The 24,007-nt window shown below is 35.6% G+C and overlaps 3 protein-coding genes across 3 annotated transcripts; 1 reads left to right on the top strand and 2 right to left on the bottom strand.

Annotated features, from left to right (window-relative positions):
- Positions 1 to 5,466: 5,466 nt before the first annotated feature.
- LOC109165688 (calcium-dependent protein kinase-like) lies at positions 5,467 to 10,656 on the bottom strand. The gene is made up of 9 exons (XM_019314559.1): positions 10,406 to 10,656; positions 9,472 to 10,239; positions 8,344 to 8,487; positions 8,108 to 8,260; positions 7,884 to 7,999; positions 7,025 to 7,192; positions 6,802 to 6,929; positions 5,990 to 6,089; positions 5,467 to 5,910 (listed from the first exon to the last, which is right to left on the bottom strand). Exons 2-9 carry the CDS (start codon positions 10,229 to 10,231, stop codon positions 5,836 to 5,838), a joined length of 1,644 nt encoding a protein of 547 aa, XP_019170104.1. The 5' UTR covers positions 10,232 to 10,239; positions 10,406 to 10,656; the 3' UTR covers positions 5,467 to 5,835.
- A 4,879-nt stretch (positions 10,657 to 15,535) lies between these two features.
- On the top strand, positions 15,536 to 18,171 carry LOC109165866. Its single transcript, XM_019314824.1, has 2 exons — positions 15,536 to 16,075; positions 16,394 to 18,171. The coding sequence occupies exons 1-2, from the start codon at positions 15,707 to 15,709 to the stop codon at positions 17,933 to 17,935; spliced, it is 1,911 nt and encodes a 636-aa protein (XP_019170369.1). The 5' UTR covers positions 15,536 to 15,706; the 3' UTR covers positions 17,936 to 18,171.
- Positions 18,172 to 22,019: 3,848 nt separating this feature from the next.
- Positions 22,020 to 23,408, bottom strand: LOC109164824 (uncharacterized mitochondrial protein AtMg00810-like). Its single transcript, XM_019313371.1, has 2 exons — positions 23,137 to 23,408; positions 22,020 to 23,037 (listed from the first exon to the last, which is right to left on the bottom strand). The coding sequence occupies exons 1-2, from the start codon at positions 23,406 to 23,408 to the stop codon at positions 22,020 to 22,022; spliced, it is 1,290 nt and encodes a 429-aa protein (XP_019168916.1).
- Between the last annotated feature and the right edge of the window lie 599 nt (positions 23,409 to 24,007).

The raw sequence follows: 24,007 nt of genomic DNA, 5'->3' as shown, positions 1-24,007 counted from the left end.
TTACACATATCAACATGGTAACAAATTTTTTTTGTATGACTATAGATTTGTACAGCCATTCGACTAAGATAATATATCGAGAATTTGAGACTAAGTTAATCATGTTTGTGCTGAGTAAAACCTCAATAACAACAAAACAAAACACTCCCTCATAAGCTCTACTAGTTAAGTTTGAAATATTCATGCCATTATTTCATGAATACTCTTTTTTTTTTCCTTTTTGCTTTGCTTTAATATTCCAATTATTTGATTTTAATTTTATGACATGTCTACACTGTACTTCTGTTAATGTATTAAGTATTAAATCAATAATTGATTTTAGATAGTTGCCATAGAGTCCAATCACATTGTCCTTAGATGCAACTATTTTATACTTTCCACCATTGCATTTGTTTGTTTTCTTCTGCTTTATAAATTGGCATCAAATCAAATTATTTATATCAAACTTAATCACTATTTCGGTCCATCAATTGTTTTTCAACTGTCAATGTAGTTCTTAGTTTTCAATTTTAACCAATTTAATCTTCAAATTATTTAATATTTTCTCAATTAAACTCTTCATGAACCAAAATGGTGATTTTCACTTTTTAAAAATTTTGTCAATTTAATCCCTAAAAAGGTTTAATTGACGAAATTTTAAACAATTCGATGATCAAATTGGTTGAAATTGAAAACTATGAACTACATTAACAGTTGAGAAACAATTAATGGACTAAAATGATGATTTCCCCTATATTTCAATTTCACAAATGGAATAATTTTGAAGTTCCGGTTGGATTCCGGTTCTCATTAGTACAATATTGGGTTTGATTTCAACCAAACCATGCCAACTACTCCCGCCCAAGCAAATTATATCAAAAATTATGATTTACATTGCAAAGTGAATTATTAATTACATATTATTTTTAGTATACTAATTGTTCATTTTTAAATAATAACATTAAAAATGAATATATAATATATTAAAAATAAATTTTTAGTATACTAAATTTATATTATTTCACAATTTAATAAAGAAAGTTATCATGTAATTTCATCATTTACTTTTAAAAAAAAAATTACTTTAAAAAAAAGTTTACGTATGAAGCAAAAAAATTATATGTTGGAACAAGAGACTTGAATAATGAAATTACATGTTAGCCGCTTTTTGTTAAACGTGAAATGACAAAATTTTAAATGGAGAACTAATTATGGTAAGTAAATGAATATCAATGTTATTGTAATCAGACAAAATTAAATGACTATGACTAAATGTGGTAATACTTCAATAATTGATGACTAAAAATAAATTTACTCAAATGTTAATTGCCTACTAGTTTCACAATTAAAAATAATACATTATAGCTCCTATGACATATTTTAACTAGTCAATTAACTTAAAATAAGTTCATAAGCTTTGTTTTGCTAGCAGTCACATGTTCAGTAAGTTTGAGATATATACTTTTGTGATATAATCCAGAATTGAAACTTTGGTATTTTTTTTTTAATGTGAAAGCATATTTAAGAAGTGAGTACACTTTCCTCAAAAAGTAGTTTTCATAAATGGTAACAAAACGTACAAAGTAGTGGATAAGTTGGCAGATGAATATGGTTCTCAAATCAATATAATAAGGATCATTGTCATCAGGCACTATAATTACTCGTCTGGTCCATCAAAAGTGTCACGTCATTACGTCAATGAGGTTTAAGTTTTGGACATAATTCTGCTTCATATCACATTCAAGCTGTGGCCATAAAAAATGTTACAAAAAAATCAAATAGAAAATAAAAAACTGTTACCCCGATGGATGACCAAACCAAGTCATGTCAACTGTGTTAAGATATAGGAACCATTCAAACATTATAAATTTCTATTCAATGAAAAAATATCGGTCCAACGTTTACTTCAAATTATATAAGATAATTAATATTATACTCCATATTTGTTTAGGAATAAAAAATTATCATGTTTAGTTCAAGTTATGTAATTTTCTCCGTGAATGTAATATAACCTTCATATAAGGTTTATCTCACATTCACTTGACCTATTGTTAATTTATTTTAATTCATTGCTTTAGTTAATTATATATTGTTCAAGCTATTAGTCAATTAATTTTAAGTCATTTACTTATATATTTTACTATTGCCTTATATATTTATTTTAATTTTGAAATTTATTAAAATACAAAAATAAATTAACGGTATTCAAGTAAAAATAATCATCAAAACATAAATAAAATAACTCTTCAACCAAACAGATTAATATTACATATCTCAGTTTTAAACCAAACACATGAATCTAAGATTTCTAAAAATCTAACATTCACTAAGGTAATATAACATTTCGTGAACCAAACGCCCTAAGATTTGTTGTCAATGAGTTATAAAGTAATAATAAATTTATTATTTATGTTTTATGTTATAGGTATCACCACTTTTAGTTCTAAGTTATTAGTATAGTGCTTTATATTCCTCCACTAATGAATCCGTTAAAATTTACTGTTTCCCTTTAAAAATTATACTTACCCAAGACTAATATAATAATGAAATTTTACATTTTAGTTCTCTTCCTCCCTCAAAATTGTACTCAATTTTCACAACTTAGTAACTATAAATTTATACCACTAACCCTTATTACACCATTTTCTTATATATATATATATATATATATATATATATATATATATATATATATATATATAGTGAGATGAAGTGTTTTGCATTAAATTGTGAAGTTTGAGTGCAATTTGGGGAGAAAAGAAGTAATAGCAAATGAAGCTTCATTACTAATTTACTAGTCCTAATCAACTAGTGTTTTTAAAAAAATTAATAATAAATTTTAACAACAGAGCTAAAAACAATATTTTGTTATAGCATAGAAATTAAAAATGGTAATACTTATAACTTATTGACTAAATTTATTATTATCTTTTAACTGGATGACCAAAGTGCAATTGAATCTTCCTAATTTAAATTTGAAGTACTCTGTAATTAGTATTGGAATATGAGTTTCAACTTTCAAGCATGAGTTAAGGTCGACCCAACGCACAACATGAGAGATAGTGGAGTAGTAACAATGGAGCAGGTAGTGGGTTTGACGAGGAAGGGAAAATAAAAGCCACGAGGACTGGCATTTTTTTCTTTTTGTACCTAGTGTTTTCATGGTCGAACAATTAATCATTTCGCTGAATTGTAGGTATATTTTTTAAATGAAACAGTTGACCTGAAGATTTAAGATTGCTCTATACCTAAAAGCAAGGATATCTTAATTAAATAAAATAAAGAGAATAAATTAAATTAAGAATTTATATACCAAGTTGGATATGATCGAAGTAGAACACATGAAGCCAAAGCACCCAAACCAAAATTAGAACCGTACGAACATAAGAACCCAAAACAAAAGGAGAAAGTAATCGATCACTATAGTATGGATCATGGCCCACTTTGTAAAGTGGACAAAGTAGATTACTGATATGATTTATATTTTTAATATACTAAAAAAAATATTTTTTTAAAGATATATTATTTGAGTACTGAAGGTATATAAATTACATAATGTACATTTAGTATGTTACACATGTACATTTATTCATGATCCACAATATAATTTGCAGAAAGTAAGGCAAATTATACAGTCAGGTTCAAAACACGCTTCTGGAATAACGGTGCCGTTAGTGACACCGTTCCTCAACCAATGATTTATTTATTATTATTATTTTTTTTTTTGTGAAAATAGAGTTCAAAAATTATGAAAATAGAGTTCAAAAATTGTGAATATAAATTAAAAAACTGTGTTATATTGTTGAATATAGAGTTCTTTAATTGTGAATATAGAGTTATGAAATTGTGAATATAGAGTTTTGTAATTTTGTAAATAGAGTTCTAAAATTATGAATATAGAGTTTTGTAATTGAGTAAATAGAGTTCAAAATTATGAATATAGAGCTCAAAAATTATGAATATAAAAGAACAAATTCTGAAGACAAACGACAAGTTAACAATGAAGGAAGTAATTTTTATTTATTTATTATTATTTTTAAATTCAGACGGCGTCGTTTTGAAGCAAAACAACGCCGTTTTGGACCCGGATCCACCTTGCAAGGTGGACACGGGTCCATGGCATAAGAATTGAGAAAGTAATCAACCCAGCAAAGGATTGGGGACGTTATGCCATGGAACCGTGTTCACCATTCATGGTGAACACAGTTCCAACGGTGTTAGTACACCGTTATCTTTTTTTTTTTCTTAATTAATTGCGTGACTTTTCTTCTTTATTTTCACATTTTGCGGTTTCACTTTAATTTGAGGTGAACAAAGATTTCGAACATTCATAAATTATGAATTCATGCCTGCACATTCACTTTGGAAACATGCCTACACATTTCCGTCCAAAATCACGGACATTCATAAATTATGAATCCATGCCTGCACATTCACTTTGGAACCATGCCTACACATTCACTTTGGAACCATGAGATTATGAATTTTCTGTTATGAGATTATGAATTTTCAATTATGAGATTATGAATTTTCTGTTATGCGATTATGAATTTTCTGTTATGAGATTATGAATTTTCATTACATTCATAATTTCGGACATTCATAAATTATGAATTCATGCCTGCACATTTACTTTGAAACCATGCCTACATATTCCCGTCCGAAATCACGGACATTCATAAATTATGAATCCATGCATGCACATTCACTTTGGAACCATGCCTACACATTCACTTTGGAACCATGAGATTATGAATTTTCTGTTATAAGATTATGAATTTTCTGTTATGAGATTATGAATTTTCAGTTGTGAGATTATGAATTTTCTGTTATGCGATTATAAATTTTCTGTTATGAGATTATGAATTCATAAAATTCATAATCTCATAACAGAAAATTCATAATTTGATCAAACGCGCGCCGTTAACTCCACATCCGCGATTTTTTTTTTTTTTTTTTTGCCTAAAAACGACGTCGTTTTGCCTTGTGTTCACCATTCTCGGTGAACACGATTCCATGGCATAATTTGCGCAAAGGATTGTTAATGGGCCATAGCACAAAGCCCAGTAAACCATAAAAGTGGAAAGTACCATTCTGCCACTAGCCGGCAGCCACCGTGCAAAACCAGAACCGCTCGATCTTTTCCCGCCTCTTTCCTCCCTATTTAAACCTGCTCTTCCGCCGTTCTTCCCAATTCCTCTCTGGAAAATCTTGGAGTACCTGATTTGGGCTAAAGCCTTATCCACATTTCATTATCATATCCATTATGGCAACCCAAAAAAAAAGTGCAAGGGGGTAGAGACAAAGAAGTATCCTCACTCCTCAGAAATGTCACTTTCTGAGATTCATTAAAATGCAGTATGAAAGTCATTAAAACCAGCATGTTATGACAGCTCCTGTTCAGATGGTGATGGGGCATTTCCAGTGCCTGGAATTGAAAGTTTCCTGCAATTATTTGGTAATATGGCATGACAAGAAACTGGGACATTTCAAAATATGCAGAAGATTCCCTATTCCATTATTCTCAACCATTGATCACCATACCCAAACAAGAAATCCTTAGACAGACCATATTCTACCGGTAAAATTGTTACAGATCAGGTTACATAAATAAGAAAGTTATAGCGCAAGAACGAAGCTAGGACATATGCACACACACTACATATAACTCAAAGAGATTTACACCAAAGTGCCTCGGGGTACACCGGTTTCCTTCTTAAGTCACCTATGAAGGTCAAGTGATGAACAAAAAACATGCAGATTGTAAACTTCCATGTATGTTATATATGAAATCTCGTTCACAATACAGGTGGGCTCCATAACGCTGAATCATAATAAATTCATCCTCGCAATGACTTAAAAAAGCTTTTGTTGTGGTTGCGTTCCGCTTCTCATCATTGCACAAAACTCCGAATAATTGATCCTTCCATCCTGTTCAAGAGTAAATTGGTCAGTCCTTAAACCAAAATCCAAGGCAAAGTATACGATTGGTTTCTCAGGGAGGACTTACATTATCTGTGTCCACCTCATCAATGATATCTTTGATAGTTGCCTCATCGCCCATACCATACTCCATCATAGCACTTTTGAGTTCATCTCTTGTAATGAATCTTTAAGAGCGAAAACAGCAAGTTCGTAAATTGAAGGGGAACGGAAATTGCACGAGAAGTATACAGGCCTCTCTTGATTCATAAATCAAAGGGTTAAAATAAGGACAGACAGCTTATAAATGTCTTTTTAGCATCAATAAATAGGAAAATCTGAAATATCTGGTAAAAAAGGTCACAAGAACATTCAACTTTAATGGTTCGGATTTTATAATCTTAGTTATGATGAACTTCCTATATGCTATACCACCTAGTGTCAATATTACTAGGGGAAAAAAAAGCATCCCACTGGAGCATATTGCTAGGATTGCTTTATAGAGATAGTCATGAGATATATGCAATAATCAGCTATGATGATGATATAGGGGTGTTTGGTAAATGGCTGTTAGCTGTTAGCTGATTGTGTTAGTGGGTTTAACTAGTTAATAGCAATAGCTGATTGTAGAAAAGTATTTGGTAAATTAGCTGTTAGCTATTAGCTTATTACATACAAAATGACTTTCTCAAAAAGTTGATCGAAAAAGCTACTTTGAGCAGCTTTTTGAATTTTAGCATTTTGGAGTAATAAGTTGTTACGAAAAGCTAATTAATTAAACATTCATATTGATTGTTTAACCAAGTCAAACAGCTAATAGTGGTCAAATAAGCCAAAATTGGCAAATAGGCTAACTAGTTTACCAAACAGAGCCTAATATTTTAACGTTTATGGACTTACCCACTATGGTCTGCGTCAAAATGCTGAAATGCTTTGTAAAGATGCTCGTCTCTTTCAAGCCTATGTCTGTGCATTGTTGCAGTAATGAACTCGATGTAGTCAATTGTTCCATTTCCATCCACATCAGCCTGAATTTATTTTCATTTAAATTTTTTTAAAAGAAAATGAACACAAACTATTAGGATAGACAAAGAAAAAGTCTTAACGACAATCATGTACTCACAGCTTCCATAAGTTGCTTGACTTCAGCTTCAGTGAGTTTTGATCCAAGCCGAGTCAGTCCAGATTTCAATTCTTCATAGGTAATAGTACCACTATTGTCCGTATCCATGTTTGCAAACATCGCTTTAAGACCTTTTATTTCTTCTTCAGACAAGTTTTCAGCAATGACCTACATTTCCCTCGTACAAAATATCACAAGGTTGGAATAGGACATCGTATCAGAAAGAAAACAACATTAAATGTCTATAGACATTTATCCTCGATTTACTTTGCTACAAATGTAATTTACTCTTAGCCAAGTGCATACAATAATAGTCCTTTGTACATCGAAGTTGGTATATTCACTTAAATTAATTATGTGTAAGGAAAGGTAATACTAATATCCTAAGCCCGTAACCAGCTTGGTTGGCGTGAGTGGCCGTGCACTCTCATCCCTTAAGAGAGGTTGGGAGTTCGAACCCCCTCTCGTATGGAAAAACCAATATGGCCAGCACTTTGCCCCTTAATTGGGCCGACCCGGTGCGAACGTGGATTAGTCTTAGTATGGTACGGGCTTAAAGGTGCCTCCTACAGTTAGGGGCATGCTCAGGACACATCGTGGTCTGACCAAAAAAATATCCTAAGCCCGTATTGCTCAGATGAGGGCAATAATGTCTAGTAAGAGAAAAGTACATCCCGTACCTGAATCCCAGTTGACTTGGAGCCAATATTGAGCGATTTTAGAATAGTGAACAAAAAATAAATCGCTTCTAGGAGAAACGTACAATGATATGCAAGAGGTTGTTTAGATATTGTGAATAGAGAGCATATAACATCAGAGATTCAGAGCCACATGAAAAATAAAAGCTCGAATTATTTACCTTCAGTGCAAGTTGCTTGAGCTTATTCATTGCCCTAAACTGCTTCATCCTCGAAAGTACGGCACTGTCAATTGGCTTGTCAGAAGCCTCTCCACCCTCTCGAAGCCATGGGTGATCTATTTAACAGGAATAATGAACTTTAAGGAGAAGACATTGCCATGTATGTGACAGTGAATGATAAATATAAGTTCTTATTAATAAGAATTGGGAAAATTTTGAAATACCAAGAACTTTAGCAGAAGTAATTCTCTTTCTTGGATCCAGCGTAAGCATTTGCCGGACTAGGTCCTTTGCACCATTTGATATTGATGGCCATGGATCACTTTCGAAATCAATTTCCCCTTTTAGTACACAATCAAATATTCCCTTTTCCGTTTCTGCACAAAATAACTCGTTAAATTACTAGCAGTACTACTGCAACAGATGTAAAATCCAATCGCTAATTAGACAATATCCTCACCAGCCCAAAATGGAGGTACACCACTCAGAAGAATATATAAAATTACACCCGCACTCCAGACATCTGCTTCCTTCCCATAACTACGACGCAATACCTCAGGAGCGACATAATATGCACTGCCCACTATGTCGCGATAAACTTTTCCTGCAATTAATTAAGAAAACGTTAGGTGACTTATGTGTCAAAAATTAAAGTAGGATGGCAGAGTAACAGGGATACCCATAATAAATACGGGTCAAATTAACGAACATCACCAAAAACAGAAATAAACAAATGCAAATATTATTTGCAAGAACATGGATATAGTCATTAAAACGAAAAGAAAGTCTATTTGGTCGGAGTATGGTACAGGCTTAAAGGTGCCTTCTATAGTTAGGATCTGCTCAGGATACCTCGTGGTCTACCCAAAAAAAATGGCGTTCTTGGCGCCTTTATGGCCCAAAGCTGTTGAAGATGTTCTAGTTTTTTTTGTTTTTTTTTTGTTTTTGGTATGTATGTAGTGTGTGTCAGTGATGTGGGTGGAATTGGCGGTGCGCAAGGAGGTGTACGACTTAAAATTTTCGAACAATACTCATTTTTTAGTTTCTTGATAACTTCTATTTTTTCTATTAAAAAAAAAAAAGTTGTGACCTTAGACCTAATAATATGTACCTAACAAGCACTTGATTGTTATAAACAGGTCTTTCAATGATTTATATAATGAAGCATAAATGCTTTTCCTCGTGAATATTATTACCATATTTTACTATCAATGAAACAGCACTCCTCCTCACTCAACACTGAAGATATGGTTGATGACGTAATCAATGTTGCTTGAGAACACCTATGACTTCAATTCACACAATCACGTCCATTTATCAAAGAATATCCACTTCTAAACAACAGTGGAATCAATGATCAAGAGGCCATGATCAAACTTCTCCGATAAACTAGTGTCTATAAATATTTAACTAGTTGTGAATGTTCAAAAGCTGGAATAGGCCACGATTAAGCAAAAGTTTCAAGAAACTGAAAGTGCTAAATCTCATGTACCTGGACAGACACCTTTCAAAATCAATATTGTCCAAATCAAACTTTGCAGCATTCAAGGTCGTAAGGAATGTGAATTTTCGACTACAATGAACTCACCTTCTTCGATGAACACAGAGAGTCCAAAGTCGGTGGCTTTCAGCATGGCATTCTCATCCTTGTTGCTCAGAAGGAAATTCTCGGGCTTGAGATCCCTATGCATAACGCCCATGAAATGGCAAATGGATACCACGTTCACAATCTGTCTAATCAAATCAGCAGCAGCCCTCTCGGAATAATGTCCACGAGCAATAATCCGATCAAACAGCTCCCCGCCAGCGCAAAGCTCCATGACAAGGTGCACCGACTGCCTATCCTCGAAAGCACCCTTGAACTCCACAATGTTCGGCTGCCCACTCAAGTGCTGCATAATCTGAATCTCCCTCTTGATATCCTCCTTATCATTCTTGCTCACGAGCTTCCTCTTTAGAATCGACTTGCAAGCATAAGCCCGACGGGTGGAAATCTCAGTACACAGGTAAGTCACCCCAAACTGGCCCCTCCCCAGTTCTTTCCCAAGACTGTAGTGTGCCTTAATGTCCTCAAAAGGCTTCCCCAATATGTTATTTGGCTCAGGTCTCTGAACAGGCCTAACAGGTTGGGGCACTGATGAGGGTTTTGCAGGGACATGGACTGGAGCATAGGACTGGGGCTGTGGGTTATAGGGCCTTTCAGGTTGGGTATAGGTTTGGGCATGGGTTGAGGATGCCTTTTGATGGCTTTCAGTCACAGGTTGGTACCCAGTAGCCACTCCTCTTCCCTGCCTATACCCATTAACATCACCTTGCCTAGACTTGCTCTTGCTAAAACACCCTCCCATTCTGCAGCCTAAGAATCAAAGATTGAAACTTTAGAATCTAAAGGATGGTTACAAAAAGGTGAGATCTTTGAAGACAGGTTTCAACTCAAACCAAGAAAAACAATAACAATTGCAAAAAATTAAAAAAAAAAAAAATTAAAAAAGATTGAAAGCATGAGAAATTTGGGAGTTTACATCAATCAAGATCTTGAAATTGAGGGCGATGGAGCAGAACTCAGATCAGATTTTGTGTAGTGAAGCTCTATGCTCGGTCTGAGAGGTTTAGATATTCTGCTCAGATCCCAGAAGAAACCCTGTCGGTTGACTTCTCAAGCTCATGTGATGTAGGCTGCGTAGACCGTGTGCTGCTTTTTGTTGCTATTTTCCCTATATCCCTCTGTGTTTTCACTCTTTTTTCTTTTTTCTTTTTTTCTTTTTTTGGAATTCAAACCTTTTTTCTATGTCATGGATAACGCTATACAACTTGACGATTTCCGCGTTGTAAAATTTTTACCAAGCTGGGTGTAGAGTGTAGAGCACTCTCGTTTAGGGGTGTTAGCGTATAGAATTTTCATTAAACTACTTGTATTTGTGTTCGATAAGCGTTCGTTTATATTCATTTATTAAGATAAATAAACATTAATAAACAAAATTTAGAGCTCAGTTTATAAACGAACAGAGTCTGAACAATTGTAAGCTCATTTGCTAAGAGAGATCGTGAACAAGCTCGTTTATGTTCGTTTAATAATGTTCGCGAACAAGCTCGATTAGTGTTCATTTCATAATGTTCGTGAACAAGCTCGTTTGTGTTCGTTTAATATTTGTTTGTATTCTCTTTGTAGTTGTGTTACTTGTTTAGTTATTTTTCGTGAACATATATTATTTATTGTTTACGAATGAATTGTGACCATGAACATGTTCATATATTTGGTTATTAAGCATTAACGAACGTGTTCGCAAACATGTTCGTGAACTTGTTCGTTAATGTTAACGAACACATTCGTGAACATATTCGCGAATGTTAACAAACACTAACGAACACGAACATGATTTTCAAACACCTTAACAAACGAACACGAATACAAATACTCCAAAAACCTTAACAAACAAATACGAACAACCTCCGTTCGTTTATGTTCGGTTCGTTAACAGACCCACTCTCGTTCTTGGGAATGTTTGCTTCCATTGGAAAATGTTTTTCTTGAATCTTTAGTAAAATTTTCTTAATTATTATTATTATTATTAGTGTTATTAGTGTGTAGGAGTATAATTATCTTTATATTATTCCTTACAATTTCAAATTCAACCAAACAATAGAATTAAATCCTCAGTAATTTATTTTTCACAAACCAAACAATGTAATTAACCTTCCCGTTAATTTCATTTTAATTTCCCCTCAAATATTTTTCGCAAACCAAACGAGAAAGTTTGTAATTATCATTCACCAACTTAATCGTTTGACCACCTTAGTTGGAATTGTCTAGTTATAAAATATTTTTCAATGAACAAAAAATATATTTGTTATGAGTTAATAAGTTATATATATATATATATATACATATATATATATATATATATATATATATATATATATATATATATATATATATATTTATTAAAAATATTAGTATAAATTTAATGTCTTTGATAAAAAAAATTACCAGATATAATATTATCTTATACAAGATTGTTTTATTTATTATTATTATTATTATTATTATTATTATTATTATTATTATTATTATTATTATTACTATTACTATTATTATTATTATTATTATTATTATTATTATTATTATTATTATTGAAAAGTCTTATCCTATTAAATAATAAGAATGTCAAGTATTAGTTAAAATTAAATAGTGACATTTTTCTCTTTCTATTTCTACTAACATTTCTAATTAAAATAGATACTTTCTTGTACTGATTAGGGATGTATTAAAAATATATTGAGTGCATTGCATTGATTAAATGATATATTTAAAACTTAACTTACATCTATTATATATGAACAATAAATGCTTTAGTATTTTGAATTAACTAAAATGATTTTTGGGTATAATTAAAACTTTGACACTAGAATGTATAACTTTTGCATTATTATTAAGTAATGTGAGATAATTTCAATAGTTTTTTACCCCATCATTTACTAATCCAAATGACAACAGGGAAGAATGGCAATCATTGGAAACAAAAAAAAAATCTTTTTTTTTTCTTTCATTTATGAAAGGAATAACACTTTATACCTTATCCAATTATCAAACTGTTTTGCTGCCACTTAGCCATTCAGAGATCTCTACAAAGTATATGACAGCAGACCAGATTGAACATGTAAACAGGGAAAAAACTAGAGAATGTTTTTAAGGTGGTATTGTTGTTATGTTCGGCCCATTGGGCCCAATAGTCACCCTAGATCCTTTGCCCTTAGTTGTACATTTTTGGGTTGGGCCCAGCCCATTTCATTACAAATTTTAAAACTATTTCCTTTCAAAAAAAAAAAAAAAAAAAACTATTTCCCTGTTAACTCACCAACTTAGAGCAGTAAGTTAACCGACTGTTAATATAATTATATAGTCAGATAATTAATTTTTGTATATTTGTATTATATAAATTGGAGACACAAGTTAAGTTTTTTTTTTTTTGGAGTAAGAATCAAACAATTTTAGAAAAAAATTTCATGTAGATTCTCCTTGATAGACCATAATCAGTTGATCTGATCTGCCGACCAAAGTGGAAATGTATACAAAAATCGACAAAATTGACTGAGGAATTATGAAGGGTGCATGTGAGCTGGAATAATGTTGTAAATCCCAGACAAAAGTCTCACCTACTTTTGGTTCTTTCTGGTTTTTTCCCTCGTTATTTGGTATACAAAATATACACAATTATGAAATTCAATAATGTGTTTTGTCTTAATTAAAAGTTTAAAATATGGAGTAATAGTTAGATTATATATTTATGTTTATATATTATATGTTCAATATATCTTTTTAGGTCAATAACTCTTTAATGAGTTCCAAGCAATATGTGGATGATAACTTTTTTTTTATCAAGTGAAATTAAAATTTTAAAATGGTAGTTGCACTGCACATTTATGTTTATATATTATATATGCTCAACACGTGGATTATAAGTACAAATTTATGATGTATTTATTAAGTAAGCCCAAAACATATATTATTACTTTTAAGCACTTGTAACAAACTTCTTAGAGTGAATTCCATTTTTGGTCCTACTGTTATAGGAGCTTTTCCAATTTTAATCCACCATAATTATTTTTGCCACATTACGCCCACAGTTATTAAAAGCGTTCCAATTTTAGTCCATGTTAATATTTTCCGTCATTTGGCTGTGATTTTTAGGGGTATTTTCGTCTTTCTCTATTTTTTGTCCTTCTCCTTTAAGCTATTTGAGAAATCGACGAGGTTAAGCTTTAAAGACGATAAGGTCTCTATAATTTGGCCGGAGAGTTTATTCCCCGACACATTAACGATGTTAAGGTCGGTAGAGACCCAAGGGATGCCGGGATTTTTCAGGTGAGAGAATTGTGAGTTATGTTTATGTCACTGAGGGAGACACAAGAGCCTAATAAATCTGAAATTGAACCGGAGAATTTGTTGTTTGATAAAGGCTATCGAGCTTTTTAAGATCTCCAATAGTCGCCGGAATTTCACCTGAGAAATGATTGTTGCTCAGGTCGATTGAAACCAAGGCCAAAACTCCAAAAATTTCCGGCAGCAAATCACTGGAGAGCTTGTTATCACCTAGAAACAACTGCGCCAATGCCTTTTTATTTTCGATACCGGAATTTAAAGAACCCCCAAACCCACTAGCAATTACTGCGCCAATACCATTGTTACTGATATCTATGATATCAAGATTAGGCAGATACCAGAGCACAGTGAAGTTGTTCCGAAGAACCAAGAGCCTTCCCATCTTCCCCTGTTTGCACAGAAGAAATTCGCTGGCCTTCATTACACCTTCTTCACTAAGAGTTATGGCCACCACATCAAGGACATTCTCGAGTTCCCAGTAAAGGTGGCCTTGACCCCCCTTCACGCTCCCCTTCGACATTGCTGGCTGCGCCTAACGCGGCTTTGGCGTCGCCGAGCTCATTTCAAAGTTGTCCTATTGCACAGTCTTCATAAGTCTCCAATTAACCTGATTCCTTGGAAAATTTTAGTCTTTTGACGCTGGTTTTATTGGCCTTTGCTTTTAGCGGAATGGGTCACCATGTGTTCGTCCATTTGTCAGTTAGAGGTATGTGTACATAGTTTTTATTGAATAGGGGTCTGGTTCACATATATTGCTTGAATTGGAGGTTGGAGAGGTTTTCGAACCCCACAAGGAACTTTCCGAGTGAGATGGTTCCAGTAAAGCTTGAGTTGCAGGTTGGAAATTCCAGAAAGAATTTCACTTGAAAGATTATTCATTGAACATCGTCTCGAATGGGAACAAAGGGTAAAGGAGAAGAAGACAAAAGTACCCCTTGAATTCACGGTCAAATAACAGAAAATTTAACGTGGACTAAAATTGGAACGCTTTTAATAATAGTGGGTGTAATGTGGCAAAATTAATTATGATGGACTAAAATTGTAAAAGCCCTTATAACAGTAGGACCAAAAATGGAATTTACTCAACTTCTTAACTTTTAGGCACCTGTAACTACTTTCCTCAATTTCTTCGTGTCTAAATGGTTAGTGTCACTCTTCATCGCCGTCATCTTCATCATCTCCACCTACCCTTCTCTTTCAATTAAGATGCGCCATGTAGTCCAACTTGCTTCTAACTATTATTACCTCGACCCACTCATTTTAATATAATTAGTCTAGTTAAGAGACCATCTTTTACTCACTTACTCAATGGTACATACTCTTAACACTTGTATATTAACTACTTAAAGTGCTCTAATCATCACCTGACAAACTGACTAGCCCACTTGAACTCGTCAATGCATCCATATCTTTTGACCTTTATTCTTATAGTGTACTCCCAAATCCCGATTCAATTTATGCTAGTAGATTGTTAAGTAACAGTGACGATGCTACACTCGAGATATTCACATACATACAAATTCGTGTACATATTAGTTAGCTATATGTTTGTGACTTTCCGTTTGATTTGAAGATCTTGAATGAGCTTCAAATATTGTATAACTTGTCTGGTTCTTTTTTCAAATTTAAACTTGAATTACATCAACATAACTTTTATTTGACTTTATATGTACTCTAACCAAGTTAATCACAATTGACTAGATAATTATTATGTACTTCGTATAATTTTAATTACTCTCCTCTCTTCAAGAACCACCGAAACTCCCGACAGCCCCACCCCACTCCCATACCATAGTACAGTATACGCACCGCCCGGGAAAAATTAAAGCACATTTTCTTCAATCTCTATATTCGCTCTCCCTCTCAGTCAAACTCTCTCCCATTCATTATTTTTTTACTGCAAAAAAAAAAAAAAAATGGCGACAAAGAATTTTCAGAAGTAATGAAGATCACAGACGAAGCTTGTAAATCCTGGCCGGCGAGCTGGCGGTCACTCGAGGGAGATGCCAAGCTCCGTCGTCTGAGGATGAGAAAAATCCACCACCACGGTGGTGTTCGACGGAGGATGGGCGGGAGTGGGGTGGCTACTCCGCTCTTGAGCTGGAAGTTCGAAGATGGGGACAATAAGCGTCTAGCTGTCTCCGGTGGTGGTGCTCCCCGGAGAGGGGCGAAAAGCGGGGAATTGGTGGCGGTTTCTGCTAGGAAGCTCGCCGCCGGGCTGTGGCAGTTGGCGGCGGAAGTCGGCTTGCATAGTACTGACGGCGGCGGTGCTAAGTGGGACTGTGGGGTTCTTGATCGCCTTGGATTCGAGGTAAATTTGAATAGACAGACATTCTTCTTTTTTTTGGGTCTTGTTCTTTTGAATAAAAGTTTTGATCTTTGTGAAAGTTCATCTTTTTGCATTTCCTAGTTTGTTTTGGTCACCTGAAAATGACAAAAATGCAATTGGGAATTGAAACTTTGAGCCTTTCCCCTTTTACTTTCTTGAATGTTTGTATGCATGTAATTGAATAACCGGAAAAAAGCTTTGATTTTTAGACTTGCCTGGTTAAAGTTCAGATCAAATCCAGAAGAGAAAACAGTAAACCTAACTATAATTCAATGCTTTCATTCATTCATCCCATTATAGCTGCATTCTTGGATGCAACTTCCCAAATCTGCAATTGAGGGAGCTACAAAGTGGGACCCTAGCTACTCAAGATTGTCCAGAGATGTTTACCATTTCCATAGCCATGTGAGGCTTTGTAGAACCCAACAAACTCCATGTCTGTCATTTGCTTCTGCTTTGCAATTCGAGGTACTGAAAGCTCGAAATCGTGTGAAAGAGCTTGAAGTTGAGAATAAGCATTCCAGGAAGAAACTCAAGCATTTTGTTAACAAGCTGAGTGAGGAAAGAGCGTTTTGGATGAGGAAAGAACACCAGAAGATGCGAAAAATAGTTGATGATTTGAAGGGTGAGTTGAGGAGGGAGAGAAGAAACTGCCAGCAACTTGACATGCTTAATTCCAAGTTGCTTAGCGATCTGGCTGATACCAAGGTATCTGTCAGACGTTATATGCAGGATTACGAGAAAGAAAGGAAGGCGAGAGAGATACTAGAAAAGGTGTGCACGGATTTAGCAAAGAAGGTTGAAGAAGACAGCGCAGAAATTGAAGCATTGAATGGCGAATGCACAAAGATTCGGGACGAAGTAGATGAAGAGAGGAAGATGTTGCAGTTGTCCGAGGTTTGGCGTGAAGAACGGGTTCAAATGAAGCTGGTAGATGCGAGGCTAATTCTTGAAGAAAAATACAGCGAGATGAGTAATCTGATATCGAGTCTTGAGACTTTTCTGAAATCAAGAAATGTAACTGCTGATACGATTGAGATCAGTGAAGCTAGAATGATCAAACGAGCAATAGACACTCTCAAAAACCACGAGACACCAAAATTCTCCCCCGTCTCTCCACTTTCAAACGACAAGTATGCAGTCTCTGAGGGCCCCGAAACCAGTAGAGCAAAAGAGCTGGGGATCGATTACTACCTTGGTAACAGTCCGAGCCATGCCTCTGGAATCCACAACGTCAATCCTGGGTCTGATAGTTTCTGCAAATTCATAAGGAATTCAAAAAGCTTTGTTGATAACGATGAGGGTTGCAAAGATGCCAATAGTGCAGGAACTGTTACTCAAGTCGACGATCAGCGTTCAAATCACACTTGTGGGGGAAGTGAAAAGTCCGTCAATAGAGTTGTCCAAAACAGATATGTTAAACAGAACAGTGATCAGGGCTCCCCGGGCTTTGAAACTAGTGAAATCTCATGTGTCCAACCAAAACATTCCAAGAAGAAAGGTACAACACTTCGCAAGCTTTGGAGTTCCTCGCCAAATAATGATGACGAATGCAGGACAACTTCACCTGATGAGAACAGAAGGCTATCGAATGGGTCTAGTCATAATATTGACGTCACTTCACTAGAGAAAGTATCGGTTGAAGTGACAAATAGCCACAATGGTTTGGTAAACCTTTCCTGTTCCCCTGTGCTGGGAAACCACCATATAGCCCGAGCTATGAAAGGATGTATTGAATGGCCCCGGGGAAACCCGAGGCAGGGTTTGAAAGCCAAGCTTTTAGAAGCAAGGTTAGAAAGCCAGAAATCACAGTTACGAAATATACTTAAACAGAGGACTTAGCAAAGTTGGCTGTTCAATGTCCACTCAACAGCATATGCAAATTTTCCTTGTAAATTTAGTTCTCCCATTTCCCTTACCTTCTTAGTAAATTTTCAGTTTGCTATCACCGGGAACTCGGTGAACGGCTGTTTCTATGGAAGTAAAGTCGCTATTTTCTGCTTCTTGTGGCTGTGATTTTGTTTCCCTTGGTAAAATGAACTTAGTAGACAGGAATATCATGCAAATCTCAAGTGTCCTATCTCTCTTGTCTTGCCACTTTGCTGTGATTGAGAAGCCATCTTTATATGCCATGCACCAGTAAGGCATGTCCTTCACTTTTTGAGCAGGAAATATATGAGTTTTGGCACTACTCCAGCAGCTTTTTCCTTGCTTACAACAACTTGGCTATTTTGGTAGGCCTGGGATCCTTGAAATGATTCATGATCAGAATGATGTGGTGTGAATGTTGATTTGCCTTTCTGTTTTCATATTGTTTGAGTGGGGGGACCTCACCCCCAACCATCCTTGTCTTGGTCTCTCCTCTCTCTCAACATCATGCACTATCCTTTCTCTAATTTTTTTTTTTTCTATTCTTTTTTTGAATACTGCGCTAGTATCCGCATCTTGCCATACAAGACTAATCCAATCAAGTATTGGTCAGGTCCTGTTCAGAAACTACTCAAACCCTTTTCACCTGAGACAACAGGGTTTGGTAAAGCATATAAGTAATGATTGGCTTGATTTGAATCAAAGTCCTCTTGGCTTGAACCCGTTAGCTATGTGCAACATAGACTGACTTATCTCATTGTGGTTCTTTGTCGGCTAGGATCACAAGGAGTGATTTACCCAGTGCACACCCTCGAACAGTGACTGCAAGTGTCTCTCGTCACCCTAAATTAGCTATCCTACTTTGGGATTAACTCTTGAGGATACAACTTAGTTTAGAAGTCTCATTTCGCACACTCACTAAGCATGTTTAACGTAATATATTTGACATCCAACCAATCATAACATGTCATGTTAGTGTCGAACATCCATCTATTATTTTCTAAGGATTAATACAAGATGGTTAGAATGAGATTCTCATGGTTGCATAGGGCAGTCAAGTGTCCCACATCGAACTAGAAGAGAGTACCCCAAGATGGCAGTATGAAATATAAGGAAATGAATTCTTCCTTTCCACTTCATCATAGCCGTGTGATTGACACAATGCGAACTATTCTTTCGCCTTTTACTAAAGAATACCGTGTGTTAGTCACAATCAACGGTGTATATTATTTTTTGAAAGGATTTCTTTCTGGGAATCCTACAATCCAAGTTTCAAACGTTTGAATGCGTTTATTGGGCCCAATTTGTGTGCAACGTTATTGAGCTTTCTATTAGCCCACATGTGTTCTGATTTAAACTACCCGGCCCACTAAAATTAGAATCACTCTTATTTAAAAAAAAAAAAAATTTAAAGAAATTATTTAAAGAGGGCAAATATTGTGGACACGAGTTCAAAATGACGTCACGATGGCATTTTAGTTAAAAAAAATTGATTTTGTCTCGTCGTTTATTCGTTTGTGGAATTATGAATGTACAGTTATGAAATTATGAACACAGAGCTTTGACATTATGAACTTACAATTATAAATATATAGTGATAAAATTATGAACATAGAGCTCTAAAATTGTGAACATAGAGCTTCGAAAATTATGAATTTACTGTTATTGAATTATGAATGTACAATTACCGAATTATGAATGTAGAAGTATGAATGTACAATTATGGAATTATGAACACAGAGCTCTAATATTATGAACATATAGTGATAAAATTATGAACATATGCTCCTATAACGAAGCGGTTTAAAATTTTTAAAAAAATGGTGAAATATAACGGTGCCACTAACGGCCGTTACCGTGTCCACAATGTATGCTGGACACGAGTCCATAGCATAACAATTGTTCAAAGAGCTATTTAATTACCATAGGGTGAAAGTGGGCAACTAATTGTGCCCATCATGCACATTACAATCTCCAACCCTAGAATTTGGGGATGATGACTTAAGACTAAAAGTCAAATGAAGTTGAGACCAACTGCATGGTTTCTAAAAGATATAAAACAACTTACCTCAAAATAGCAATGCTAAGTGCAAAATAAAAATGACATTGATTTGATTCATCAAGGTTATCCTATTACCATTAATATGCCAACCATATATCAATTATTTCATTCATTATTCCGGCAAAACAAACAACGCATAGTACTTTGCTTAATCATTGTACTAAGCCCCACTTGTCCTTTGAAATGTTGTACCTCTCACCTCCATATAGCCCATCACAACTCCTCCAAGCCTTAGGCCACTATCCCTAGATAAACCATTGGTGGTGACATATCATTTTCTTTCTCTCTATTATTGTTGGATGTTATATATGTATGATGATGAAAATACTTGTTAAAGCGTGGCTGTATTGGTGAAAAAATATATACCAACGTAAGGATGGGGTTTCTTAGTGACCAATGGTCAATAAGCATGCACATGAAGATTGAAGCGATATTTTCTTTATCGATGCAATCGATCATATGCATCCAATCATCTCTTGCTCTCTTTTTAAATAGAAAATTTTATGTATGGCGTGTTAGAGAGTGGTTGATATAGATCGAGAATTCCCGACCTATTAACCAATGGTCAATTATCAATGCTGTGAATAGTGGGGATTATATAAACATTCACCTTTTACCATTTACATATTACCCTAACTTGCTCTTTTCCAAAAGTTTTTTTTTTTTTTTTTTTTTTTTTTTTAAAGGAAAAAGAAATCCATCAATATATACCACAAAAGACATGACCTTATATAAGCTTTTTAGTTTATCTCGCTTTTTTAAGTGCACTCTATTTGGGTGTAGTTGTAACTATAGTTAAAAAGGTTGCATATATTTTTGTTTTGTGAATTTTATTCCAAATGTAATTAACTGTTTGGCAGAAAGGTTATTCAATACAGTTGTTGAAATTATAGATTAAATGATTTATTTTTACATGTTTGGTTGTAATTAATAGAGTAATTAATAAGTTAGATTAAATAATCTAATGTGTAATCCATAAATGTAGTGAATATCCTTGTATACACAACACTATATTGTCATTGATATGTTTGTCAATGTACACTTTCCCAGTGAACATCCTTGTATACGATTGGTCTTGTGTGTGTGAGATCATCTCACGTAAGACAAATCTTAAATATGTAATGTTTTTAACAAAAATGTAATACGGAGTACTTCTTTATGGGTTAATAAGTGTTATATTTTCACGGGAAAAAAAATAACATTTTCAATAATAATTTTTAAGAAACACAAGTAATACTTTTCAATGAAAATGAAATACTCTATGACCAAAGAAAAGTTGAGTAAATTTAACTTTTAGTCCCTTAAATATTAGCCATTATACAATTTAATCCCTCGCTTTCAATTCCAGTCAATGTAATTCTCAATTGTTTTATTGTGTAGTAAATATAGTCCCTCAATATATTTGGACTTCCATTTGGAAGGTTATGAGTTCGAGCCCCAGTGGAGACGTTATTGGCTCTTTGTGTTTCAGTAGGTTGAGAAAGTATATGAACAGATACTACAATGTAATAGGGCCAGTAGCATTCAAAAAAAAATAGTCCCTCAATATATAAATTAAACATATTCAATTTGGTCTTTCAATATTTTAAAACGAAAGCTAATATACGTGTGATGAGATTGCGGAATGTGAGAATAACAGATTCAATTGAACTCAGACAAGCAATTAGAGTCCTATATACATAGCTCCTATTCTATAGGCTAAAGCTGAATAGACTAATTCTCTACCACATATACAAACCATATAACATAAAATAAATACAATTATTTATACTACTAACACACCCCCTCAAACACAAGGTTGGAGGGTGACAACATTGAGCTTGTCCCGAAGCAGTTGAAACCGCGGTCCTGGTAAGGGTTTGGTGAAGATGTCGGCGATCTGCTCCTTCGTGGAAACAAAGCTAACAATAAAATCCCCGGATGTGACCTTATCCCGGACAAAGTGGTAGTCAATCTCAACGTGCTTCGTCCGAGCGTGGAAGACTGGATTAGCTGCTAAGTATGTAGCCTCGAGATTGTCACACCAAGTGTTGCTGGCTTGCCCGAGTGGAGACTAAGTTCCCGCAGCAAAGAGACGATCCAGGTAACCTCAGCTGCTACATCTGCCAGGCCCTTATACTCTGCCTCCGTCGAAGACCTTGCTACTGTGCGTTGCTTGCGGGATACCCACGAAATCAGGTTATCCCCAAGAAAGACTGCATACCCACTGGTGGATTTCCGATCAATAGGGCAGTCGGCCCAGTCAGAGTCGAAGTAAGCATGTAAATCAGTCGTTGCCGATGGACGAAGACGTAAACCGTAGTCCTGAGTCCCCTTGATATAGCGGAGAACCCTCTTGAGAAGACTCCAATGATCATCGGTAGGGGAATGTATAAACTGGCACAATCGGTTAACAGAATACGCTAGATCTGGACGAGTGATAGTGAGGTACTGCAATGCCCCAACTATACGACGATACTGCGTTGGATTCTCAAAAGAAGCGGAGGACGACGTTGTCGGCCGTGTGACTAAAGCCGGTGTAGCCAGGGCTTTGCAATCTGTCATGCCTGAGCGAGATAGAATATCCTGCATATACCGGCGCTGAGAGAGAAGAAAACTGTCACCAAGTGTGAGAGTCTCGATCCCTAAGAAAAAACTCGGAGTTCCCAAGTCCCGGATCTTGAAAGTCGTGGCTAAGCGGTGTAGCAAGACCGTGACCGGACTTGTGTCATTCCCCATCATTATAATGTCGTCGACGTAAACTAGCAAAAAGACGCGTGAATCTCCCGAAGTGTAATGGAATAGAGATACATCCGTTATGGACGCCAAAAACCCTGTGGATATCAAAAAATCATGAAGCCTCTTAAACCAGGCACGAGGTGCTTGCTTCAGTCTGTAAAGGGACTGTTGAAGATGACAGACATGATTCGGCCTGGTCGAGTCTTCATAGCCTGGTGGTTGCTTCATATATACAGTTTCAGCAAGATGTCCATTTAAGAAAGCATTATGAACATCTAGCTGCCGTAGAGTCCACCTGTTAGAAACAGCAAGAGAGAAAAGTATGCGCACGGTGGTTGGCTTGACCACCGGACTGAAAGTATCAAAAAAATCTTCCCCTGCAACCTAGTTGAACCCTTTTGCTACTAGTCGCGCCTTATAGCGCTCCACTGAACCATCGGCTTTGCGTTTGGTGCGAAAAACACATTTGCAGCCAATGATGTTCATTTGTGGTGTAGCCGGAGTGAGCTCCCAGGTGTTGTTATGTAATAGGGCATTAAATTCCTGATCCATGGCATCCCGCCACTGAGGATGCCCTACGGCCTGAGAGTAGCAGGTTGGATCAATAGTCGCAATAAGAGCAAGAAACTCTTCATCTTGACCCTGAGTCTTGTGTCGAGTCCGCATAGTCCCGTCCCCGGCCCCGGCCCCTACGGGCCGTAGTAGGTGGTCCCGTAGTGATACGAGTTTCTGGTGGAGCTGTTATGGCCGGTGGCCCCGGTTCTGGAGCTATAGGTAACTCCATGGCTAGGGGTGTTGACTGAGTGGCAACTACAACTGGCCCGGCTCCCCAGGGCGTCGCAGTGGAACTCACTGTAGGCTGAGAAGATGCCGGTAGACCAAAAGGGAAGACGGATTCATCAAACCGAACATGGCAGCAGATAAAGATCTTCCCCGTGATAGGATCCAAACACCGATATCCCCTAAAAGAGACAGGGTAACCTAAGAAGACACATGGTGTCGACCGATACTATATCTTGTGCCGATTATAGGGCCGAAGATAAGGGTAACATCGACACCCAAAGACACGAAGAAAAGTGTACGGAGGTTGTGTTTTGTAGACACGATAATGTGGACTTTCAAAATTTATAGCAGAGGATGGTAGACAATTTATTAAATAGGTGGCTGTTTCGAAATCATAATCCCAATATATCCGTGGGGTTGAGCTTTCAGCTAGAAGTGCCAAGCCAGTTTCGACAATATGTCTATTCCGGCGTTCGACACGG

Source organism: Ipomoea nil, unplaced genomic scaffold (genome assembly GCF_001879475.1).
Source record: "Ipomoea nil cultivar Tokyo-kokei standard unplaced genomic scaffold, Asagao_1.1 scaffold3069, whole genome shotgun sequence".
In the NCBI taxonomy this organism is placed as follows: Eukaryota; Viridiplantae; Streptophyta; class Magnoliopsida; order Solanales; family Convolvulaceae; genus Ipomoea; species Ipomoea nil.
The sequence above is the reverse complement of the archived record's forward strand: the minus strand, read 5'-3'. Positions and strand labels throughout refer to the sequence as shown.

Excerpts from the sequence above, each read along its gene's own strand:
- LOC109165688 (XM_019314559.1), bottom strand. The coding sequence starts at position 10,231 with ATGGGAGGGTGTTTTAGCAAGAGCAAGTCTAGGCAAGGTGATGTTAAT. Across the intron at positions 6,930-7,024 it reads TCAAGCAACTTATGGAAGCT|GCTGATGTGGATGGAAATGG; the intron begins GTGAGTACATGA and ends AAATAAATTCAG. Across the intron at positions 5,911-5,989 it reads ATGAGGTGGACACAGATAAT|GATGGAAGGATCAATTATTC; the intron begins GTAAGTCCTCCC and ends ACTCTTGAACAG.
- LOC109165866 (XM_019314824.1), top strand. The coding sequence starts at position 15,707 with ATGAAGATCACAGACGAAGCTTGTAAATCCTGGCCGGCGAGCTGGCGG. Across the intron at positions 16,076-16,393 it reads TTGATCGCCTTGGATTCGAG|CTGCATTCTTGGATGCAACT; the intron begins GTAAATTTGAAT and ends ATCCCATTATAG.
- LOC109164824 (XM_019313371.1), bottom strand. The coding sequence starts at position 23,408 with ATGCGGACTCGACACAAGACTCAGGGTCAAGATGAAGAGTTTCTTGCT. Across the intron at positions 23,038-23,136 it reads GCGCGACTAGTAGCAAAAGG|GTGGACTCTACGGCAGCTAG; the intron begins GTTCAACTAGGT and ends TGTTTCTAACAG.